This window comes from Oncorhynchus masou, chromosome 15, assembly GCF_036934945.1.
Source record: "Oncorhynchus masou masou isolate Uvic2021 chromosome 15, UVic_Omas_1.1, whole genome shotgun sequence".
NCBI classification, from domain to species: domain Eukaryota; kingdom Metazoa; phylum Chordata; class Actinopteri; order Salmoniformes; family Salmonidae; genus Oncorhynchus; species Oncorhynchus masou.
The window spans coordinates 54,906,072-54,932,095 of NC_088226.1; the positions used below are offsets into that span (position 1 = coordinate 54,906,072).

The 26,024-nt window shown below is 44.9% G+C and overlaps 1 protein-coding gene across 1 annotated transcript; it reads left to right on the top strand.

The window, feature by feature from the left end:
- The first annotated feature begins 489 nt into the window (after nucleotides 1–489).
- LOC135556474 (procollagen galactosyltransferase 2-like) lies at nucleotides 490–25,577 on the top strand. The gene is made up of 12 exons (XM_064989708.1): nucleotides 490–789; nucleotides 12,902–13,012; nucleotides 13,140–13,257; nucleotides 13,450–13,584; nucleotides 14,031–14,235; nucleotides 16,616–16,735; nucleotides 17,672–17,745; nucleotides 17,953–18,059; nucleotides 18,182–18,314; nucleotides 19,713–19,840; nucleotides 19,969–20,175; nucleotides 24,294–25,577. The coding sequence occupies exons 1-12, from the start codon at nucleotides 539–541 to the stop codon at nucleotides 24,571–24,573; spliced, it is 1,869 nt and encodes a 622-aa protein (XP_064845780.1). The 5' UTR covers nucleotides 490–538; the 3' UTR covers nucleotides 24,574–25,577.
- The last annotated feature ends 447 nt before the right edge of the window (nucleotides 25,578–26,024 follow it).

Consider the following 26,024-nt stretch of genomic DNA (forward strand, 5'->3'; position numbering starts at 1 on the left):
GCAGTGCGAAGGAGTACAATGTAGCCATGTCCAAGCAGTCAAACCACATGCTGTTAAAAATCATCTGACTTTACAACCACAAACAACCTATGTTAGTCACACTAGAATAGCATACCGTTTATACAATGCACATGCATAGACTTGAACTGACAAATGCAGCAGTTGTGTCTAGGCTATCAGTTCTACAGCGCAGTAAAGTGCTGGATTTGAGTAAGAACTGTTATGTGTTACTTACTGAAATTAAGTTATTCTTGGACATGTGCACATTTGTCACAGATTCCCTGCTCTGTACTCAGCCCATGTAATGTCCATGTATTCTCCCATAGAGAGAGCGAGAGAGAGGGGGAATTGGGAAAGCTGTACGAACGCTATAGGAAAGTTTGGGGGAGGAGGTAGACTCGAGAGGTAACCCCTCTCCCTCCGTCATACACTCCATCCCCTCCCCCTTCCTACCTTATTTTCTCACTCCCACCATCGCTAACGCTCACTCTCATATTCAGTCGCGGCGGAGCTCAGGTCGGAATAACGGTGCGGGCGAATGATGCTGGGAATGATGCCTGCGGTTGGAGCCGTGGGAGTCGGGCTGTTCTGCGCTCTACTTGTCGCCTTCATGCCCGGTGGCATGTCAGACATAGCGACTCTGGTGCAGGACCCGGTCCGACCCGAATCGTCCCTGCTGAAGCCAAAAATCATGATCGCCATTCTGGCTCGCAACGCGGCGCACAGCCTGCCGCACTACCTGGGCTGCATCGACAGGCTAGACTACCCGAAGGAGCGGATCGCTATATGGTGAGAAACGCAACTAACTTTCTAATAACTTTCTTTTGGCCAAATTATCTTCAATACAGCACCAAATGACGTATAGATCCGCGCACCCGCCACTATTCTGGATTTGCACTTTATTAGGCTACAAAAAGTAGCCCAACATAAAGCTGTTTTTGCTGTAGGGTAATATAATAAGAACCTCATGTTCACGTAGTGAACGTGACCTGTTGCTGTGTTTTACAACGCGCTCTCCATGCGTGTCTCCCGGGTTCCTAATTTCATGTTAGGATCAGATGAAAGGGTAGAGGATGTTAATGATGGTGCTATTTTTCTTTACGCACACACTGCGGAAATCAGGGGTCCTAAAACAGCTTCCGGGGATGGGGGCCCCTACATTTTCCATTGGCAGTTAAAGTTTAAGGATCGTGATTGCAGTAATAAGGCCTGGCCAGCAGGCAGCCTGGCCAGCAGGCAGCCTGCCTGGAGACGCGAGAGAGTACGTGAACACCAGACACTGAGCGGCTCTGACAGCGGCACAGAAGGTGGGAGCTCAGCTAGCACACCAAGGAATTCATGCGTAAGTGCAGTGGAGAGAATCACGGGAGAAATGGAGCGATCTGGATGACTAGTCTACAGGGACAAAACAAGTCAGTACAGAAGCATGTGGAGACTGCCCAGATACCTCTTCTGTTGCACATGACAACGACACTTTTTGAGAGACTTGATATTGTATTAATGCATTTTCTCTGTTTCTGCCAGAATTGCTGTCATGCCCTTGTGGGGTGCTTTTGTATTTTGTGTTCCACTCATCCTTTCAAACACTTGCTGTTGTTTGCAGCTTTATGTCTTTCTGCTTCTCAATGAGACCATGCACCTCCCAACACACACACACACACACACACACACACACACACACACACACACACACACACACACACACACACACACACACACACACACACACACACACACACACACACACACACACACACACACACACACGAGGTCTCAACCCACTAGGACCTCTTCCGCAAGAGTAAACGACCAAATGACTGAGCCAACATTTTTATGTGGAGCCCTTTAACTAACAAAGAAAGGGGCCTAGACCCATCAATCCCACTTGTGGCATCCAGCACACAGCCACACACTGGATAGAGACAGTAGAATCAGACACTATGGAGCCTGTGGTTCTGTTTGGAGCAGGGCTCTGCTCAGTTGAGCCTGAAATGTGGTCTTATGCATCTGCCCCAGATTGAATCCTATAGAGGCATTTTGATTTTCCACAGGAAAGTAAAGTTCGGATTCAGTACGTTTTACTGATAGTGTACTGTACCTGACTTATAAACATCCACAGTGAAGTTCATCTGACTTTACATCTTCCATGACCTCATAAAGCAGATTCTCCCATATTTGCCACTGTACACCCTCTTTTCTACCTCTCTCTTTATCTCTCTTCTCCCCTCCATAGCCTTCCTGAGAGTCAAAACAGTTTGTGTTTGACTGAGCACTAAGCAAAGTAATTTAGGGAGGGATGAAAAGTCCCAGTGTAGCCTGAGGGTTGAACCAGCTGTGGAACATAATGTCCACATAGCACAGCCAGATGTATAGAAGCAGCAGACCCTATAGCAGGGTTCCCCAACTGGCGGCTCGCAGGCTGAAATTGGTCAGAGATTGGTTTGATTTGGTCCCCCATGTCTTCTGAGCAAAACATTTCATTGTTGGACACAAAAGACTGTAAAAACACAAGGAAACCAGCTCCAAGTGATTTTAATTTTGGAAATCTGTTCCCAAGGATTCAAACGCACAGTAGAGAGACTCGTGATCATTTACAAATGTAAGCAAGGTTTGAAATTTTTATGTTTTAGTCAAATATTATATCTGTTTGAGCTCCTTGCGGTCAATTTGCAGTCTACAAATTATTTCAAATGATGTTAATGCCGCCTGACGATCTACTCAAGACAAATCGTCTCGCGGCTGAATCTAGTTGATGATCCCTGCTGTATAGGATCTGTCTGCTGCGGCACTCTGTCTGTCTGGAAACGTCCTCTGAGTCAGAACCAATAAGGTCTCAGTACAGCTCTGCAAGCTCTCAATACTGACTGCCAATAAGAAGTGTTTGGCAAAGAGACATTTATTGGGTGGCTGAGCAGCCTAAAGTAGACGTTCAGTGTTGATAATGACTTTACCATAAAGAAGAGTTTTGTAAGTATGACAATCTGCCAGAGCTAGACTAGAAAATGAGTCCAAATGTTTCTCCCAAGCTTGCCTCAAATCTCACTGTTTCTAGGTGGTGTATTTTACTCGGTTCTTATATAAGAGAGGAAAATCCATGCTCACTGTTGCTGTGATCATTTAATTGTTTTGTAAGTGCATGAGCCAACAGCCTCCTCCCATCCTTTTATGGCAGTATTGTAAATGTCATACAACACACAACAAATGTCAAATGTTGTCATTCTGTTTTACAAACTAGTGGAACCAGGTCCCTATGAGAATGTGTTTTCAAATGTTGAAATACAAATGCATTGTATAAACAGCTGTCGTTATACAACTTCTATAAAGAGAGAGGTAGTGAAAAACAACAGAAGTGGTAGAGTTACGGTTTGTGGCCAGCAGATTAAATTCTGCTGGCCACAGACCTGGTGCCAGTGGCTGATTAATGTGTGTGCGTGCTTGCATATGTGCGTGTGTTTGTTCTGGGGCTGAAGGGTAGAGCTTGGACACTGCTCATCTTTCAATTCCCCCCTGCTCTCCCCTGGGACAAGGAGGCTGTCACTGTTCAAGTGAGAAATAAAATGGGGGAAAAGTGTGTGTTAGTGTGTGTGTATATTTAGGGGCACATGCAGGTTTCTTCTCTGTGATGGCTGGAGGAAGAGCAGTCTGTGTGTATGATAGAGAAAGAGTGGTTGGGATAACGCACTCTCCCCATAGAAGGCTTCAGTAGTCTGAAAATCAAATGGAGGTATCTGAGTCTGACAGAGATGACTAAGAGAGAGGTGAGAGAGTCTCTCACTGTGCTGCGAAAGAATTCAGGGAATTAGGGGGGAAAGGGAGACGGGGGGCGGGGACGCAGGGTGGTCGGTAGGCTTGTGTTGAGAATTACCCTGTGGCACTGAGCAGGTTAGTGAGTGAAGCCACATTCCAGCCATGCTCAAACAGTGTACCCTCCTCTCTCTCCCCCCACCTCCTTCCCCTGCCCTCAGGACAACACTAAGCTGGCCGCAGGCCAACGATTGGGCAAGGGCCAGAACCCAGGCTCGTGATTGGTTGATTTTTTTTATTTATCCCATAATTTTACCAGGTAAGTTGACTGAGAACACATTCTCATTTACAGCAATGACCTGGGGAATAGTTACAGGCTAGAGGAGGGTGATGAATGAGCCAATTGTAAACTGGGGATTATTAGGTGACCGTGATGGTTTGAGGGCCAGATTGGGAATTTAGCCAGGACACCTTGAGTTAACACCCCTACTCTTACGATAAGTGCCATGGGATCTCCAATGACCTCAGAGAGTCAGGACACCCGTTTAACGTCCCATCCGAAAGACGGCAAAGAGAATGTGACTCAGCCCTGTGATTGGTCCCCAGAGGTCATGACTCAATGTTGTGACTGGAGTAGAAGGTTGAGCTCATCATTGGGGCAGTGTTCAGGAGTAACTCCGTAGCCTGGAGCTGAGTCTGTGGGCTATTTATGGGAAGTGCTTTTCCAGGTGGTGAAAGTGAACTGAAGAGAGATTATTTGTTGCTGTGTTTTGACTGTGACAACAGAATCTGTTCTCTGAACTTTGTTTGTGTGAAAAAACCGAATAGATTCCATTGTCGTTTCTATACTCTCCATATTACATCTTTGATGATGATAATGTGATGCACAAACTATGAAGTCTGAACCACCAACAGTGTCGTGTCTTTGGCTATGCCGGATTAAGTGATATGACATGCTATTCTATAAAATAATTTATCCGTAATTACTATTACCTGATTGAGCTAATCATGTCAATTTAATTAACTAGGGAGTCGGGCATCACAAAATAATATTTATAGAGCTGTTATCTTCCGAATAAACTCTTAAAGACCTAGTAATATTTTACATCAATAGCAGTCAATATCAATCGTCACCTTAATTCAGTCTCATCTGAAAGTTGTAAGTTCTTAGTTATCTGTACAAACCCTGGCTAACAATTTGAATCAGCAATACAAAATTGGGTTTAATTATTTATTTACTAAATACCTAACTCATCACACAGAATTACATATACACATAATTAAATCGTAACTTGATTACAAATGACTTCATAAAGGAAAACATCCCTAGCGGGCGGAACAGATATGACAGCTTGTTACACAAAAGAAGAGGGGCTGGGTTGAGTGAAGGAGCGGGAAGACTGAGGAACAAAGGCGAAGCTGTGCTATCGTAAATACAGTATCTTATGCATTCTAAATTACCTCCCATTTGGAAAAGGACAATGCTATATTTATTTACTCTGAGCTGCGCTTCAGTAGGTTGGTGGTAGATGGAAGGCCGTTTTGCCAAACCGAGTCCTTTGTCCTTTGAAGAATGTCTCTGGTGGTCAATTGGATACGTTGTCATAACGTCGTTGTGTGGTAGACGGAATACTCTGTCTGTTCCTTCCTAACCTGCGTTTGCAGCTGCAGTTGCTAACTCAACGGCTAGGAGGTATCCCTTCTGTAGTGAATAAGAGTTCAAAGTTCGTTCTGTAGTTATTATCTGAACTCATACAACAGAGAGAGTACCACCTCCTAACTCACACAACAGAGAGAGTACCACCTCCTAACTCACACAACAGAGAGAGTACCACCTCCTAACTCACACAACAGAGAGAGTACCACCTCCTAACTCATACAACAGAGAGAGTACCACCTCCTAACTCATACAACAGAGAGAGTACCACCTCCTAACTCACACAACAGAGAGAGTACCACCTCCTAACTCACACAACAGAGAGAGTACCACCTCCTAACTCGTACAACAGAGAGAGTACCACCTCCTAACTCACACAACAGAGAGAGTACCACCTCCTAACTCACACAACAGAGAGAGTACCACCTCCTTACTCATACAACAGAGAGAGTACCACCTCCTAACTCACACAACAGAACACACACTTATGATTCATTCAACACATACCATTTTCACATGAGGAGTGTTAATACTCAGCCAGTGGTTTCTTCATAAAACCTGAGAGGAGATGGGACTATCCCCAGACCTGTGTCTGCCAGCAGAGAGAACAGCTCCATGTCCCCTGCCAGGAGTTGTGGCTGTACTCAGAACAGCCCTGGCCATGTGTCAGTGAATCCCCAGAGGAGAACTGAAACATATTACACATAGATCCTCACATAGATGGACCTGTTGGCATGGAAGTGATTGTCTCTTGACCAGTAGTTCCAGAGGTGGTGTTGGATAAAATTGTGAATTCTTCTCCCTGCTGCCCATCTATTCCAGCACATACTAGCAGGCCAACAATGGATCTGGCTAATGCTGAAACAGAATGGCATCCAGACAGGCAAAGCATTCCATTTCTCTTCAGAAAGAAGAAAAGACTGAGAGAGAAAGAGAGGTGGGGAGGTGTGTTTCAGTTTACGTGTTTTAAGGGGTGTTTTGTGTGTGTGTGAGAGAGGGAGGTGGGGAAGCTGTGTAAACTGTTTTGAGGGATGTTACAAATTATTTATTCAGCAGTGGCCGGAAGGACTTCATGTTGTCACAGAGGAACTATACTTTTAGCCAAGTCAGTCTGTCTGTGTGTGTCATCACCCTGGCTTAACCACAGAGGCACTCTGTACTATCCCTGTTCACGTTCTCTTACTCTATATCCCTCCCTTTCTCCCGCTCTCTTTCCCTCCCTCGCCTTTCTCTGTCTTTCTCATTTTCCCTTACAAACTAAATGATTGTGATTGTATGTTTTTCTATCACTGCATTTATCTAGACATCACAGAGTAGGAAATATTTGTTTTGCTGTCTGTGTATTTCATGTGAGTGAAAATTATATGTGAATTTGAACGTGATTTGGAGGTAGCATAGTGGTTAAGAGCATTGCTGGTTAGAATCCCTGAGCCGCCGAGTTGAAAAATCTGTCAATGTGCCATTGAGCAAGGCTCTTAACCCTGGCACCTCCTGTAAGACACTCTGTATAAGAGCGTCTGCTAAATTACCAACATTTATATTTTTGTGAAGGATGTATGTGAGGTAGGACAGAGGGCAAAAACACATGGATTTTCTGACTGATTATATTTGGAAGTTGTGTGGCCTGATTGAGAGTGTGTATGGATAAGGTAGGTCATGGTGTGGGAGGATGAGGTAAGATGGGGTGTTATATAGGCTCTTGGGGGGAGGATCTACACCTGGCTCATTCTGCCCTGTGTTGACGGTGAATGTTCTGAGGAATACGGCTAGGAGTTCTCAATCACCCCCTCACCCCCCCTCCCCGACAGGCCAGCATGTAGACGTCCGCCTGGGGGGAGGGGAGTTACTGCAGAATGCACACACACATACAGTTGAAGTCGGAAGTTTACATACACCTTAGCCAAATACATTTAAATTCAGTTTTTCACCATTCCTGACATTTAATCCTAGTAAAAATGTCCTGTTTTAGGTCAGTAAGGATCATCACTTTATTTTAAGAATGTGAAATGTCAGAATAATAGTAGGGAGAATGATTTATTTCAGCTTTTATTTCTTTCGTCACATTCCCAGTGGGTCAGAAGTTTACATACACTCAATTAGTATTTGGTAGCATTGCCTTTAAATTTTTAACTTGGGTCAAATGTTTCGGGTAGCCTTCCACAAGCTTCCCACAATAAGTTGGTTGAATTTTGGCCCATTCCCCCTGACAGAGCTGGTGTAACTGAGTCAGGTTTGTAGGGCTCCTCCTCACAACATGATGCTGCCACCCCCACAACATGATGCTGCCATCCCCGTGCTTCACAGTTGGGATGGTATTCTTTGGCTTGCAAGCCTCCCCCTTTTTCCTCCAAACATAACAATGGTCGTTATGGCCAAACAGTTCTATTTTTGTTTCATCAGACAATAGGAAATTTCTCCAAGAATTATGATCTTTGTCCCCATGTGCAAACCTTAGTCTGGCTTTTTTTATGGTGATTTTAGAGCAGTTAATTTAACTAGGCAAGTCAGTTAAGAACAAATTCTTATTTTCAATGACGGCCTGGGAACAGTGGGTTACCTGCTTTGTCCAGGGGCAGAACAACAGACCTTGTCAGCTCGGGGATTCGATCTTGCAACCTTTTGGTTACTAGTCCAACACTCTAACCACAACACTCTAACTTGCCGCCCCAGGTCATGTTGATATAGGACTTGTTTTACTGTGAATATAGATACTTTTGTACCTGTTTCCTCCAGCATCTTCACAAGATCCTTTGCTGTTGTTCTGGGTTTGATTTGTACATTCATCTCTAGGAGACAGAACGCGTCTCCTTCCTGAGCGGTATGAGGGTTGCGTGGTCCCATGGTGTTAATATTTGCGTACTATTGCTTGTACATATGAACGTGTTACCTTCAGGTGTTTTGGAAATTGCTCCCAAGGATGAACCAGACTTGTGGAGGTTTATCATTTTTTTTCTGAGGTCTCGGCTGATTTAAAAAAAGCAAAGAGGCACTGAGTTTGACAGTAGGCCTTGAAATACATCCACAGGTACACCTCCAATTGACTCAAATGATGTCAATTAGCCTATCAGAAGCTTCTAAAGCCATGACACAATTTTCTGGAATTTTCCAAGCTGTTTAAAGGCACAGTCAACTTAGTGTATGTAAACTTCTGACCCACTGGAATTGTGATACAGTGAATTAAAAGTGAAATAATCTGTGTGTAAACAATTGTTGGAAAAATTACTTGTGTCATGCACAAGGTAGATGTCCTAACCAACTTTCCAAAACTATAGTTTGTTAACAAGAAATTTGTGGAGTGGTTGAAAAACAAGTTTTAATCCACCTTTAGTGTATGTAAACTTCCGACTTCAACTGTAGGTAAAGTGATTTAAGTCTGTTAACACTAGATACGGTAAAAGGGAATGTCCAATGCCGATACGATGGAAGGATTTTAGGCCTCGTAACTTTCACTTGAGTGTTTGTTCAGTGTTTTTGGGCCAGGTGTACCCCTTCTGACCCCTGACCCATCCCATTGATCTTGCTCAATGTCAGCTCATCACACCCTCTCCTCACTGATGAAAGGCATAGCCAGTCCAGGTGGGACTGATAGATCGAGGAGAGAGGGATAAAGAGAGAAAGAGATGGCAAGAGTGTGTAGGTGAAACCTAATAGCATGTGGTGTCCAGATGAGGATCATAAAGAGAGAAAGTAGAGCTGCAGCGCTCCAGGACTGAAAATAATAAGCCATAGAGTTACTGTAAACCTCAAAGAGGGCAGAGCGGAGGAACAAAGGGACGGATGAGGGAAAAGAGGGAGGGAGGAAGACTGGATAAGTGTTCAGTCTAACCCCCCAGAGCCTGGATTGTCAAACACCTTCAAAATGAGCTGACATTTTAACACGCTCTCTCACACATACAGAACACAAACACACATGAACAGAAGTGCTAAAACACACGTTCTGATGCTATGTACACTTATGTACAGATTTAAAAAATAAAATTATACAGTATCCCACAAGCACATTTTCCCATTCACACATCATTGGCATTGAATTTCAGGCTTGGCAGCAGTGCCTGTGAGTGTGGTTAGGGGGATGTGGGGGTGACCAGGGACTCAAGCTGCTGCTCTGTACCCTCCTTGGTTGATTCAGCCCTGGGGAGAGGAAATTGAGAAGCCTGGAAAGGATAGATCCTGCCGGAAACAGGAAATGCATGTGTGGAATAGGAGATGGAGAGAGGAGATGGAATGATGAAGAGTCACCTAAATAAATGAAAGAAGAGACACAAAGGTGAAAGATAGAACACCTGGCCTGTGTGCCAGCCTGTCCTCTGCCTGTACAGGCCCATAGAATCCACACACGTGCACACACACATCACACACCAACTGTTATCTTACATAAGGCAAAATGAGATGCTGCTTCCGTAATAGAAAATATCATAGTGTACTTCTAATACAGAGCTGTGTGTTATGGCTGAAAGGGGCTGATCTAGTGAAGAATGATGTACAGTCAGAAACCTTCAACTGCTAAAATGCTTGAATAGGCTCCTTCTGGAATTGTGGGCAGATTTGAAAACGTTAACATTTTAGTGGGGAATGTGGAAACCTAACCATATTGTCACCTGTTTGTTTTGTCTGTGTTCTAATGAGCATGGTGAGACATTTACTAAATAGGTTTTAGTTAGTATGAGATACAATCCATCTAACATATTTGTCTCTGTGACCTCACTGACTTGTATAAGGATGGCAAGGGAACAAAGGAATGAGATGCAAACGCATGCTCCTGCACACATACATGCACACACACGCATCCTCGTAGAACGTATAGAGATTCTTCTGTTTCTGAGCTATTTAAAAGATCCACCCTATTCAAATCCGAGCCCAGAGCTAAATTGAAAATGACAGGTACCAACACATTTATTTCCTCCAGCAATATGGAATTTCATGGTTGAAAAAGACATGTCAAAGAGAGTGTGCACATCCATTCATTACCTCCACTAAAGGTGTTTTACCCAGTGACAGAGACCAGTTGTCAGAAGAGGGACTCATCCTTTACAGCACATGTCAAACTCATTCCACAGAGGGCCGAGTGTCTGCGGGTTTTCGCTCCTCTCTTGTACTTGATTGATGAACTAAGGTCACTGATGAGCAAATAACTCCCCTCACCTGGTTGTCTAAGTCTTAAAGTTTAACACCCCTGCTTTACAGTTTATGTCCACAAACACACACACTCACTGTTTTAAACACACACACACACACACACACACACACACACACACACACACACACACACACACACACACACACACACACACACACACACACACACACACACACACACACACACACACACACACACACACACACACACACACACAGGGTTGTTATTAACCCCAGGATTACCCCTGTGGTCCTTCAGGCAGTAAGGCCAGCTGGACTGACTATGTCTGTCTGGAGATCTGTTAGTGTCTGGGTGTTAATACCAAGTCAACTGTCTGTCTGGAGATCTCTTAGTGTCTGGGTGTTAATACCAAGTCAACTGACTGTCTGGAGATCTCTTAGTGTCTGGGTGTTAATACCAAGTCAACTGTTTGTCTGGAGATCTGTTAGTGTCTGGGTGTTAATACCAAGCCAACTGTCTGTTAGTGTCTGGGTGTTAATACCAAGTCAACTGTCTGTCTGGAGATCTCTTAGTGTCTGGGTGTTAATACCAAGTCAACTGTCTGTCTGGAGATCTATTAGTGTCTGGGTGTTAATACCAAGTCAACTGTCTGTCTGGAGATCTGTTAGTGTCTGGGTGTTAATACCAAGTCAACTGTCTGTCTGGAGATCTGTTAGTGTCTGGGTGTTAATACCAAGTCAACTGTCTGTCTGGAGATCTGTTAGTGTCTGGGTGTTAATACCAAGTCAACTGTCTGTCTGGAGATCTGTTAGTGTCTGGGTGTTAATACCAAGTCAACTGTCTGTCTGGAGATCTGTTAGTGTCTGGGTGTTAATACCAAGTCAACTGTCTGTCTGGAGATCTGTTAGTGTCTGGGTGTTAATACCAAGTCAACTGTCTGTCTGGAGATCTGTTAGTGTCTGGGTGTTAATACCAAGTCAACTGTCTGTCTGGAGATCTGTTAGTGTCTGGGTGTTAATACCAAGTCAACTGTCTGTCTGGAGATCTGTTAGTGTCTGGGTGTTAATACCAAGTCAACTGTCTGTCTGGAGATCTGTTAGTGTCTGGGTGTTAATACCAAGTCAACTGTCTGTCTGGAGGTCTGTTAGTGTCTGGGTGTTAATACCAAGTCAACTGTCTGTCTGGAGGTCTGTTAGTGTCTGGGTGTTAATACCAAGTCAACTGTCTGTCTGGAGGTCTGTTAGTGTCTGGGTGTTAATACCAAGTCAACTGTCTGTCTGGAGATCTGTTAGTGTCTGGGTGTTAATACCAAGTCAACTGTCTGTCTGGAGGTCTGTTAGTGTCTGGGTGTTAATACCAAGTCAACTGTCTGTCTGGAGATCTGTTAGTGTCTGGGTGTTAATACCAAGTCAACTGTCTGTCTGGAGATCTGTTAGTGTCTGGGTGTTAATACCAAGCCAACTATCTGTTAGTGTCTGGGTGTTAATACCAAGTCAACTGTCTGTCTGGAGATCTGTTAGTGTCTGGGTGTTAATACCAAGTCAACTGTCTGTGCCGAAAGATCTCTCTCTGGACAGGGTTCCTGTGTGTTGTCAATATTGTTATCTCTGAGCTCAGTGTGTGTGATGAATTGTGTCTACAGTGTTATCTCATGGTGAACAGTTTTAGCAGCGGTTTTGTAAAATGGGTGTTTATACACTGCTATCTCTGGTTTGTCTGCACTCTAACGTAGGGTGAGAGTTTGTCTGGAGAGGTTACAGCCAGGAATATTACAGCAAGCAGTGGAAAACTCCAGTTTGTGTTTGTGTGTGCTTGCCATAAGTGACACAACATCCTCTCTACAGACACTGGCCTCTCTCTCTCTCTCTCTCTCTCTCTCTCTCTCTCTCTCTTTTCTCTCTCTATTGACCCTTTCCTCCATTAAGCACATATTAGATGCAGAGAGAGAGAGAGAGTACTGTAGTTATCATCTCAAGGCCTTAGGCTATTACTGTCACGCTACGACTCTGTAGAAGTGAGAGCGAGATAGCATAGGGTGAGTGTGTGACAGAGTTAGGGTAGGTGTGTGTGTGTGAGGACAGGGAACACGGTGTGCAGACAGTGGCAGCAGTGTGTGTGAGGACAGGATAGAGTTGTCCCAGCTGCGGTGCTGTACTGCTCTGGCCTATTTGTTGGTTGCTCCTTTTACTCTCCTGACTCACATAGGACACTGCGTGTCTGTGTGTGTTCATGTTTTGATCCTACACACACAGGATCAGCTGCAGCTATGTTTCCGTGTTGCTGTTGCCGTGTCGACACATTATCTTAATGCGTTATGTAGAAAGTTAGTGCTTAAATCTCTTGTTCCTGCATCGTCATGTGCGTTGTGTTGATATAGTGTCCCATGTCATATTGTGTCTCAGGGCAGCGACAGACCACAGTGTGGACAACAGCACAGCCATGCTGAGGGAGTGGCTGAAGCAGGCCCAGGACCAGTACCACTATGTGGAGTGGAGACCCATGGAGCAGCCCAAGTAAGTCTGACCACGCCCTCCAGTGTCTGACTCCGCGCCTGCCTCTGACCACCCCCCCAGTGTCTCACCTCATTAAGGCATGGTGAACATGAGGTACTGATCGTAAAGCTTTTTGTCCTGTCCTCAGGTCCTATACTGATGAGTGGGGGCCCAAGCACTGGCCTCCGTCCCGCTTCAACCATGTGATGAAGCTGAGGCAGGCTGCTCTGAAGGCAGCACGGGAACGCTGGGCAGATTATATACTGGTGAGACAGATAATATTATACCTGTGAGATTACGTGTGACTTTAGTTCATGGTATAATTGTCTGTGAATAATGATACCTGCTTTCTCTCCGTCTCCGGTTGTCTTAGATTGTATACTTGCAATACTACATGTTTGTTAAATTACTTTCTGTGAGATTATACATTATTCTGTTGTCTTTCTCTGTGTGTCTAGTTTGCAGACAGTGATAACCTGCTGACCAACCCCAGGATCCTGAACCTACTCATGGCTGAGAACCTGACTCTGGTGGCTCCCATGCTGGAGTCTCGCTCTCTCTACTCCAACTTCTGGTGTGGCATCACTCCCCAGGTAAATAACCTGCAACAGCCACGTAGCCCCACATAGACCTCACTCCTCTTTATGTGCCCACTCTCTCCATCAGCAAGCAAGCGAATGTTATGACCGTTTGGTCTCTGTTCTTCACAAAGTGATGCTCTAGAACTTTTGTATAATTTCAGCCAGTTGTTTTGAAAGTTGCTGCTCATGAGCTAAAACGGGTCCCCGTTTTTTGTGCACGATGTCATTTGTGTACTCCGTCATTCATATCGTGGGATATGTTACGTCCTGCAATTATTGTATTTTTTTTGCAATTCTTATGTTACGAATCTTATTTGTACAATATTTTACGAATTTGTTGTGCTTAAGATCCCGGACTGCATCTTTAAGACCAATTCTCCATCTATATTTCCCGTCCACCTCTCTCACCCGCTCTCCTTTCAACCCTGTCTCTCCATCTCTTTATCTCTATCTCCCAGGGTTACTATAAGCGTACTCCAGACTACCAGCCAATCAGGGAGTGGAAGCGTCTGGGTTGCTTCGCTGTACCCATGGTGCACTCTACCTTCCTGTTAGACCTGAGGCGTGACGCCAGTCGGGAGCTGGCCTTCTACCCCCCTCACCCTGACTACAGCTGGGCCTTCGATGACATCATGGTATTCTCTTTCTCCGCCCGACAGGCAGGTCAGAGTTTAACTCCCTCCCACCCCCCACCATGATCCTGTCCAGACACAACACCCTAGTTCATGTTGTTGTAAAAACATAGCCCTGAGTACAAGACACCCCACCCACATACCAACTGTGTATACAGTCATGTTCAGAAACAACCCCTAGTCCCAACCACACAGTGAAATCAAAGTCCTTATGGCTCCACCTAGCCTTCCATTCAGGCCCAGAGGGTCATTTATTTAGTCTTTATTTAACTAGAACATTAGGTTACATTAGAACATTAGGTTAACTGCCTTGTTCAGGGGCAGAACAACATATTTGTTTTCCTTGTCAGCTCGGGGATTTGATCCGGCAACCTTTCGGTTACTGGACCAACACTCTAACCACTAGGCTACCTGCCATCCCAAATGTAAGAATCTTATGCCATATTATTTTACACCTATCCGATTGCTTCAGATCTGCAAATACTAAAGGGAAAGGGGCTAGGGGAGAGCAAGGGTAGTTCTCTGTGTTTTAATAGTTCTGAGGGTACTTCTGTGTCTTGTGTTGAAGACATGTTTTACAATCGAACCCATAATGTGTTTAATGGAGAGAGACAAGGCAGGCTGGGTAATTGACACCAGATTTGTAACTTTCGGACTTCACTGATTGTGTGGGATTATTTGATGTGGCTTGATGTGGTAGGCCACAAACAGAACTAGTAAACACATAACTATTAAATACATAACACAAATTCACAAACACTTACATACACACAGCCATTTTTCTCAGCAATCTACACACAATACCTCATAATGACAAAGCAAAACAGGTTTTTAGATTTTTTTTTGCAATGTTATTAAAAATAAAAAACAGAAATACCTTATTTACATCGGTATTCAGACCCTTTGCTATGAGACTCAAAATTGAGCTCAGGTGCATCCTGTTTCCATTGATCATACTTGAGATGTTTTTACAACTTGATTGGAGTCCACCTGTGGTAAATTCAATTGATTGGACATGATTTGGAAAGGCACACACCTGTCTATACAAGGTCCCACAATTGACAGTGCATGTCATAGCAAAATCCAAGCCATGAGGTCGAAGGAATTGTCTGTAGAGCTCTGAGACAGGATTGTGTCAAGGCACAGATCTGGGGAAGGGTACCAAAAAATGTCTGCTGCATTGAAGGTCCACAAGAACACAGTGTCCTCCATCATTCTAAAATGGAAGAAGTTTGGAACTACCAAGACTCTTCCTAGACCTGGCCGTCCGACCAAACTGAGCAATCGGTGGAGAAGGGCCTTGGTCAGGGAGGTGACCAAGAACCCGAAGGTCACTCTGACAGAGCTCCATAGTTCCTCTGTGGAGAAGGGAGAATCTTCCAGAAGGACAATCATCTCTGCAGCACTCCACCAATCAGGCCTTTATGGTAGAGTGGCCAGACGGAAGCCAATCCTCAGTAAAAGGCACATGACAGCCTGTTTGGAGTTTGTCAAAAGGCACCTAAAGACTCTCAGACCATGAGAAACAAGGTTTTCTGGTCTGATGAAACCAAGATTGAACTATTTGACCTGAATGCCAGGCATCACGTCTGGAGGAAACCTGGCACCATCCATACAGTGAAGCATGGTGGTGGCATCATCATGCTGTGGGGATGTTTTACAGCGACAAGGACTGGGAGACTAGTCAGGATTGAGGCAAAGATGAATGTAGCAAAGTATAGAGAGATCCTTGATGAAAACCTGCTCCAGAGAGCTCAGGACCTCAGACTGGGGTGAAGGTTCACCTTCCAACAGGACAACGACCCTAAATACACAGCCAAGACAACGCAGGAGTGGCTTCTGGACAAGTTTCTGAATGTCCTTGAGTGACCCACTGCTGTGCAGTGACGCTCCCCATCCAACCTGACAGAGCTTGAGAAGATCTGCAGAGAAGAATGGGAGGAACTCCCCAAATACAGGTGTGCCAAGCTTGTAGCGTCATACCCAAGAAGACTCGAGACTGTTATCACTGCCAAAGGTGCTTCAACAAAGCACTTTACTGAGTAAAGGGATTGAATCCTTATGTAAATGGAATTGTTCAGTTTTTTATGTTTAATAAATTAGCAAAAATGTCTAAAAACCTGTTTTCACTTTGTCATTATGGAGTATTGTGTGTAGATTAATGAGGGAAAAAGTTAGAATAAGGTTGTAATGTAACAAAATGTGGAAAAAGTCAAGGGTTCTGAATACTTTCTGAAGGCACTGTACAATCGTGTTACAGGGTTTTTGGGTGTAGTAGTGTTTCTTTCCAGATATCCAGATGTGTCAGTGTGTTTTGGATTTACTCTGTGTGACTGTGTGTTGACAGATGTCCAGGTGTATGTGTGTATCAGTGTGTTTTAGATGTACTCTGTGTTACTGTGTGTTGACAGATGTCCAGATGTATGTGTGTAACAGAGAACACTATGGCTTCCTGCCGGTTCCTCTGAAGGCCTCACAGAATGTTGACGAGGAGAAGGAGAGCTTCACACACACTATTGCTGAGGCCATGAGTAAGCACATACATACATACATACATACATACATACATACATACATACATACATACATACATACACACACTACTTTCTAAATCAAAATAAATGCCTCTTTTACCTTGTCAGATTTCTACCTCTCCTTCAAAAGGATCCGTCATCTCTGTTTTCTCCCATTCCCATTCCCACTCTGACTCCTTTGTCTGTATTAACCCTGTATTATTCCAACTCTGACTCCTCTGTCTGCATTTACTCAGTATTAACCCTGTATTAACTCCAACTCTGACTCCTCTGTCTGTATTAACTCTGACTCCTCTGTATGTATTAACTCCAACTCTGACTCCTTTGTGTGTATTAACTCTAACTCTGACTCCTCTGTATGTATTAACTCCAACTCTGACTCCTTTGTCTGTATTAACTCTGACTCCTCTGTCTGTATTAACTCTGACTCCTCTGTCTGTATTAACCCCAACTCTGACTCCTCTGTCTGCATTTACTCAGTATTAACCCTGTATGAACTCCAACTCTGACTCCCCTGTCTGTATTAACTCTAACTCTGACTCCTCTGTCTGTATTAACCCTGTATTAATTCCAACTCTGACTCCTCTGTCTGTATTAACTCTGACTCCTCTGTCTGTATTAACCCTGTATTAATTCCAACTCTGACTCCTCTGTCTGTATTAACTCCAACTCTGACTCCTCTCTCTGCATTTACTCAGTATTAACCCTGTATTAACTCCAACTCTGACTCCTCTGTCTGTATTAACTCTGACTGTATGTATTAACTCCAACTCTGAATCCTCTGTCTGTATTAACTCCAACTCTGACTCCTCTGTCTGTATTAACTCTGACTCCTCTGTCTGTATTAACTCCAACCCTGACTCCTCTGTCTGCATTTACTCAGTATTAACCCTGTATTAACTCTAACTCTGACTCCTCTTAATGTGTTAACAGTTGACCACAACATAACGCCCTCAGAGTACTTGTACAATCCCCAGATGCCGCAGGACAAGATGGGCTTTGATGAGGTACAGTAAGACACTGGCCCAGACTGTTTATATTGTGAGTTTCTCCATCTTTCTTTGATGTGACATTCATTTCTTCCCCTCCCTTTCCTGCTCTTCCTTACATCTGTTTCCTTCCTCCACTACCCCATGTCTATCCCCCTACTTCCTACTCTGCCTTCCTACTGATTGCTCCCTCCCTCTCTCTGCCCCCCCCTCCCTCCGTCTCAGATCTTCCTGATCAATCTGAAACGTCGCCTGGACAGGAGACAGAGAATGTTGAGCACCATGACCTCTCTGGGTCTGCAGGCCACCCTTACTGACGCAGTGGATGGCAAGTAGGTCTCACCCATACACATACACAGGACTGCACAGCTGCATGGGACACTATGGTTTACATTAGTTCTCTGTTCATCGATCCCAATCCCTCACTTCCTCTCTCTCTCGCTCTCTCTCTCAGGGCTCTGAACACTTCTCAACTGCAGGCGTTGGGTATAGAGATGATTCCAGGTTATCAGGACCCATACTCTGGCCGTGTTCTAACCAGAGGAGAGATAGGCTGCTTCCTCAGCCACCACTCCACCTGGGTACAGGTGCGCTCAACTAACCTCACTAAATCAAATCAAATATTATTACTCACATACACAGTTTATAGCAGGTATAAAAGGTGTGCCAGCTCCCTCAACATTGTAGTACTATAATCATTATCCATAATAGACATATAAAAATTAACAAATAGTAGTAGCCTGATATGTACACAAGAGGATCTGCAGTGTAGATAATGAATGTGTCCAGAATGACTATCTACAAATAGAATGTGGGTAGTGTGTTGGTCGCGCAGTTGAACAAATGATATATAATAGAACAGTTGCATTATTTGTGTGTGTGTGTGGGAGTCTGTGTTCTTGTGTGTTTGTTTATGGTTGTTGTGTGTGTGCTTGTGTGTAAGGGTTGGATGTGTGGAGAGTCAGAGAAATGTTTTCTCTAAGGTGCAGGCCTATGCAGGAAGACAGCTACACTACCATTCAAAAGTTTTGGGTCACTTAGAAACTTCCTTGTTTCTAAGTGACCACGTGGAATAGCCTTCATTTCTCAGAACAAGAATACACTGACAAGTTGCAGAAGAAAGATCTTTGTTTCTTGACATTTTGAACCTGTAATCCAACCCACAAATGCTGATGCTCCAGATACTCAACTAGTCTAAAGAAGGCCAGTTTTACTTGGATTAGCTAACACAACGTGCCATTGGAACACAGGAGTGATGGTTGCTGATAATGGGCCTCTGTACGCCTATGTAGATAGATATTCCATAAAAATCTGCCGTTTCCAGCTACAATAGTCATTTACAACATTAACAATGTCTACACTGTATTTCTGATCATTTTGATGTTATTTCAATGGACAAAAAAAGTACTTTCTTTCAAAAACAAGGACGTTTCTGAATGACCTCAAACTTTTGAACTGTAGTATAGGTTTAGCTGTTCAGCAGTCTGATGGCCTGGTGGTACAATCTGTCTCGGAGCCTGTTGGACCGAGACCCAATGCTCTGATACTGCTTGCCAGATGATAACAGAGTGAACAGTCCATGGCTCAGGACTGGAGCCCATGACGATCTTATGAGCCTTCCTCAAACACTGCCTGGTGTAGATGTCCTGGAGGGCTGGGAGCCTGCCCCCAGTGATGTATTGGGCCGTCCGCACCACCCTCTGTAGAGCCTTGCGGTTGAAGGCAGTGCAGTTATCAATCCAGGCAGTGATGCAGCCGGTGAAGATGCTCTCGATGGTGCAGCTGTAGAACTTGAGAATTGAGGGCCCATGAGGCGCTGTTGCGCCCTCTTCACCACAGTATCGCTATGATTGGTCCATGTCAGGTCCTCTGTGAAGAGGCACTTGAAGCGTTTGACCCTATCCATTGCAGCCTGTCGATGCCAATAGTTGTTGTGTGCTATTGCATATTTGTGACTCCAGGCCTATTCTCTGTGCTGTTGTCAGTTGCTGGAGCGTGGTCTTTCCAAGGTGCTGGTGTTGGAGGATGATGTGAGGTTTGAGCCCAGATTTAAGAGGCGAATGATGACCATCATGGAGGAAGTAGAGAAGGCCCAGCTGGACTGGGATCTCATGTAAGAACGATGTCTACAAGTAGCATTGTTATGATGTGTTATTATTAATTGTGAGCTTATGTATAATGAACTGACTCACCCTCCCTCCCTCCCTCTGTCTCTCTCTCCCTCCCTCTGTTCTCATACAGCTATGTGGGGCGTAAGCGTATGCAAGTGCGTCAGCCGGAGCGTTCAGTGGAAGGGGTTAATAACCTGGTGGAGGCGGACTACTCGTATTGGACGCTGGGCTATGCTCTGTCAGCGCAGGGTGCCAGGAAGCTGCTGGCTGCTCAGGCCTTCAGCAAGATGCTACCTGTCGATGAGTTCCTCCCTGTCATGTTCAACAAACACCCCAAGTAAGGGACTGGCTGTCTGCACTGTGGCTGACACAGACAGGGCGACACACGGAGAGGAGAGAAAAATGTGCAGTTTTATTTTGCCTTAGGGTGGAGGCAAATGTTTGCCATTTTTAATATGATCAATGGGCCCCACCCCGGTCGGTAAATCAAACACACTTTCTACAAGTTTAGATAGTCTAGCAGCCAGCTAACTGACCAATCTTTTATTTTATTTTTTAAGTTAATTAAGTGACTGCTAACGCATAACCAAATTTAGAAATTGCACCATGTGTATTCTATTATTCTAACTCTCAACAGTAAGTTGAGACCTCGACTGAGTTTTTAATTTCTATGTTTGTATTTTTGGTCCATGGGTCCATACCTGATATAGGCTCTGTGGTATGGTGAGTGGTGTTCCTTATTGGTGTTTCAGAGTTACTTGTTTTAAAGATATTTTTTTTATTTAACCTTTATTTAACCAGGTAGGCCAGTTGAGAACAAGTTCTCATTTACAACTGCGACCTGTCCAAGATAAAGCAAAGCAGTGCAACACAAACAACAACACAGAGTTACACATAAACAAACGTACAGTCAATAACACAATAGAAAAATCTATGTACAGTGTGTGCAAATGTAGAAGATTAGAGAGGTAAGGCAATAAATAGACCATAGAGTTGAAATAATTACAACTTAGCATTAACACTGGAGTTATAGATGTGCAGATGATGATGTGCAAGTAGAGATATTGGGGGCAAAAGAGCAAGAAAATAAATAACAATATGGGGATGAGGTAGTTGGGTGTTGTATTTACAGATTGGCTATGTATAGGTACAATGATCGGTAAGCTGCTCTAACAGCTGATGCTTAAAGTTAGCGAGGGAGTTCTAGGTCTCCATTTTCAGTGATTTTTGCAATTCGTTCCAGTCATTGGCAGCAGAATACTGGAAGGAAAGGCGGCCAAAGAAAGTTTTGGCTTTGGGGATGACCAGTGAAATATACCTGCTGGAGTGCGTGCTACGGGTAGGTGTTGCTATGGTGACCAGTGAGCTGAGATAAGGCAGGGCTTTACCTAGCAAAGACTTATAGATGACCTGAAGCCAGTGGGTTTGGCGACGAATATAAACGAGAGCATACAGGTCGCAGTGGTGGGTAGTTTATGGGGCTTTGGTGACAAAAAGGATGGCACGGTGATAGACTACATCCAGTTTGCTGAGTAGAGTGTTGGAGGGTATTTTGAAAATTACATCACCGAAGGATCAGTAAGATAGTCAGTTTTACGAGGGCATGTTTGACAGCATGAGTGAAGGAGGCTTTGTTGCGAAATATGAAGCCGATTCTAGATTTAATTTTGTATTGGAGATGCTTAATGTGAGAGTTTACAGTCTAACCAGACACCTAGGTATTTGTAGTTGTCCACATATTCTAAGTCAGAACCGTCCAGAGTAGTGTTGCTAGTCGGGCGGGCGGATGCGGGCAACAATCGGTTGAAGAGCATGTATTTAGTTTTAAAAGTAGTTGGAGGCCACGGAAGCATTTAAAAGCAGTTGGAGACCACGGAAGGAGTGTTGTAGGACATTGAAGCTTGTTTGGAGGTTTGTTAACACAGTGTCCAAAGAAGGGCCAGATGTATACAGAATGATGTCGTCTGTGTAAAGGTGGATCTGAGAATTACCAGCAGCAAGAGCGACATCATTGATATATACAGAGAAAAGAGTCGGCCCGAGAATTGAACCCTGTGGCACCCCCATAGAGACTACCAGAGGTCCGGACAACAGGCCCTCCGATTTGACACACAACTCTATCTGAGAAGTAGTTGGTGAACCAGGCGAGGCAGTCATTTGAGAAACCAAGGCTATTGAGTCTGCCGATAAGAATGCAGTGATTGACAGAGGCGAAAGCCTTGGCCAGGTCGATGAAGACGGCTGCACAGTACTCTCTTTTATCGATGGCGGTTATGATATCGTTTAGGACCTAGAACGTGGCTGAGGTGCATCCATGACCAGTTCGGAAACCAGATTGCATAGTGGAGAGGGTACGGTGGGATTCGAAATGGTTGGTGATCTGTTTGTTAACTTTGCTTTCAAAGATTTTAGAAAGGCAGGGCAGGATAGATATAGGTCTATAACAGTTTGGGTCTAGAGTGTCTCCCCCTTTGTCTCCCCCTTTCTAATCTTTGGGGGATCTCAGACGATACGAAAGAGAGGTTGAACAGGCTAGTAATAGGGGTTGCAACAATTTTAGCGGATAATTTTAGAAAGAGAGGGTCCAGATTGTCTAGCCCAGCTCATTTGTAGAGATCCATATTTTGCAGCTCTTTCAGAACATCAGCTGTTTGGATTTGGGTGAAGGAGAAGCGGATGGGGCTTGGGCAAGTTGCTGCAGGGAGTGCAGAGCGGTTGGGCAGAGTAGGGGTAGCCACGTGGAGAACATGGCCAGCCGCAGAAAAATGCTTTTTGAAATGATTGATTATCATAGATTTATCGGTGGTGACAGTGTTCCCTAGCCTCAGTGCAGTGGGCAACTGAGAGGAGGTGATCTTATTCTCCATATACTTTACAGTGTCCCAAAACTTTTTGGAATTAGTACTACAGGATGCAAATTTCTGTTTGAAAAAACTAGCCTTAGCTTTCCTAACTGACTGCGTATATTGGTTCCTGACTTCCCTGAAAAGTTGCATATCGCGGGGGCTATTCGATGCTAATGTAGAACGCAACAGGATGTTTTTGTGCTGGTCAAGGGCAGTCACGTCTGGGGTGAACCAAGGGCTATATCTATTCTTAGTTCTACATTTTTGAATGGGGCATGCTTATTTAAGATGGTGAGCGAAGCACTTTTAAAGAGCAACCAGGCATCCTCTCCCTCACGCATTCTCTTCAACCCATTTCCCTCACTCCATCTCACTCTCTGGCACTCTTCTTTTCTCTCCCTCTCTTTTTCTCTTCACCTCTGTCTCCCCCTCTCTCTCTCCTGTACAGAGTGAGTCCCTGATACACAGGCCAGGGATTGTTCCCAGGGATAAATGGGTACTCTCTGTCTCTGCACCCTGCCCTCTGCCTCTCCTTGCTCCCCTGCCCATTTTCTCCCCCTCCCTCCCTTGCTTGCTTTCCCTCCCTTTCTCTCTCATCTCTCTCCCCTACCCCACTCTGCCCCCCCCACTCTCCCCTACCCCTCTTTGCCCTTTCCCCTCTGTCCTCCCTTCTCTCTTTCCCTCGCTCTGCCTCTCGGAGGAATGTGGGTCCGGAATGTCTCTTCCTGCTGCTGGTGAGAGGGACAGGATTCCCATTGATCCAGAGCTCAGTATGAGGGTGGGGTGTAGATGTGTGTGTATGGCTATATAAATACGCAGGAGTGAGTGTGTGTATTCGTGTGTGCGCATGCGTGCTTCTGTGTATTAGTTTGTATGCTTCAAAGTGCGTGTGTGCATGTCTGTGTGTGTGAGTATAAATCACTACAAAAATACAGGCGAAAGAGAGAGAGAAAGAGAGAGAGAGAGAGAGAGAGAGAGAGAGAGAGAGAGAGAGAGAGAGAGAGAGAGAGAGAGAGAGAGAGAGAGAGAGAGAGAGAGAGAGAGAGAGAGAGAGAGAGAGAGAGAGAGAGAGAGAAAAGGTTAGGGATGCCCTGCAGTCTCTCCTCTGCCAACTCTGAGAGGATCAAACCCTCAGACTAAGTCCTGCCTCTCAGGGTTCAATTCCCTGGGAAGTAATAAAGGCATCAGGTTACTCTCTTTGCGCGGGCACTGTCTAAACGGCTGCAGGGGGGCTGACCTTTACCAGCTGACCTCTGGCTGACGGGGCCTGACTGATTGAAGCTGATGTGTCTCGCTCCTCTTCCCTCTCTGCACCTCTCTACAACTCTCTGGCTCCGCCATAGTGGCAGGGTAGAGTGCTCTCTGATTGTGTGTTTCTGACCTCTCTTTGATGCAATTTCTTGCCATGCTTAACTTTGACCAGGTGGTGTGATTCTGCAGGGCTGAATTACCATACATGACCCTCTCCTTTCTGTACATCTCTATCATTTTGAATGGTGCATAAAATGCACTTTGATGACAGTTTACTATGTCCTCCTCTCTCTCTCCCTTAGTGTGTGATTCTCTTTGATGACATGTCATATAACCCTCTTCCCGCTCTCTCCATCAGTTCTGACTTCATGTCTCACTTTGAGTCTCGGGACCTGAAGGCCTTCTCCGTGGAACCCCTCCTCCTCTACCCCACCCACTACACGGGCGAGCCGGGCTACGTCAGCGACACAGAGACCTCCACCATCTGGGACGACGAGGCCACCGCCACCGACTGGGACCGCCAGCACCAGCATGCCAGGAAGACAGAACAGCAAGGCCGCATCCACACAGTGGCCCAGAACAGTGTGACGGGTGACTCACCTCCACCCGCTGCCCGCTCCACACGAGACGAACTCTGAGGAAGAAGAGATAGACTTGTTTACACACAGACATACACATAGATTTACACACACACACACACACCTGGACGGACACACACTGCACAGGCATGTGCACTGCACACACACACTCACACTCAAAGACCCAACCAACTGGATACACACTAAACTGCTCCGCTCAGTGCTCTTTCTCATTGGCTATCTGCTGGCTAATAGCATAACAGCAGGCTGAGATGCGAATCCCATTGGCTGCCTGGTGAGGGGCGGAGTGGTCTGTGCACTGAGGAATAGGAAGTGGGCTTCAGGCCCAGGACCCCAGCTTAATTTATTCCCCATCCACTCTACATGACACATACACACACACCTTGGAGAGATGCAGAGAGGGACTGGGGGGGGGGGGGACTGAAAAACCACACCATGCTGGGACTATATGAGAGAGACTGGGACAAACCGGGACTCTGCAACATGTGGAAGACAGATATTGCTGTTGGCAGTGCAGAGATACAATTCACAAATAAATCTTTTTTTATTGTTAAAAAGGATTAATATTGTAATTTAAAAATAACAGATGTGGTTTATGGTCAGGAATAAAGTTATCCTACAGCTGTCTGAAAACGTGTTATGTGTGTGTATGTGTGTGCATGCAGGCTGGAGACTGACATACTGTACCCAGGAGTACTGTCAATTCCAATGATGTCACTGTCACTCACAGACACACCACATGCATGTGTATGTCTGCAGAATGTGTATGTGGTGCAAAGCACACACACACACACACACACACACACACACACAGAGAGAGTCATAATCATTTGCAATCAGATTCTTTCCAAGAAGCAGGACAGGACAGGCATGATGGAGGACAGTGTTCCTCTTTGGCCTTATCGTAGTAGTTAGCAGGCTGGCCCTGTTACACATGGATCAGACTACACTCGTCTGCCTTTACACTTTGCTGAGCCTGGCCTTTCATCTAACTGGAGAGGTGGTGGGATAAAGTTCTCAGCTAATAAAACGTCTTGACCAAATGTGTGTTTTTTTTTCACTCTGCAGTTTGTTTGTGAGTAGGCCACAAGCACCTCAGTTATGGCTACAGTGTTTGAATAGACTATATAGACTAGCCTGTTTATTGCTGTTATTTTAATTGTATCACTAATCTAAACTTCTACACTTTTCCCACGACCTCAACCTCCCTCTGTGTAGCACAGACACATCTCCGGTCAATGTTAACATTTCAGTCTATAACACAGTTCATGTACTGTATGTCACATTGGGGCGGCAGGGTAGCCTAGTGGTTAGAGCGTTGGACTAGTAACCGGAAGGTTGCAAGTTCAAACCCCCGAGCTGACAAGGTACAAATCTGTCGTTCTGCCCCTGAACAGGCAGTTAACCCACTGTTCCCAGGCCGTCATTGAAAATAAGAATGTGTTCTTAACTGACTTGCCTGGTTAAATAAAGGTAAAATTAAAAAAAAA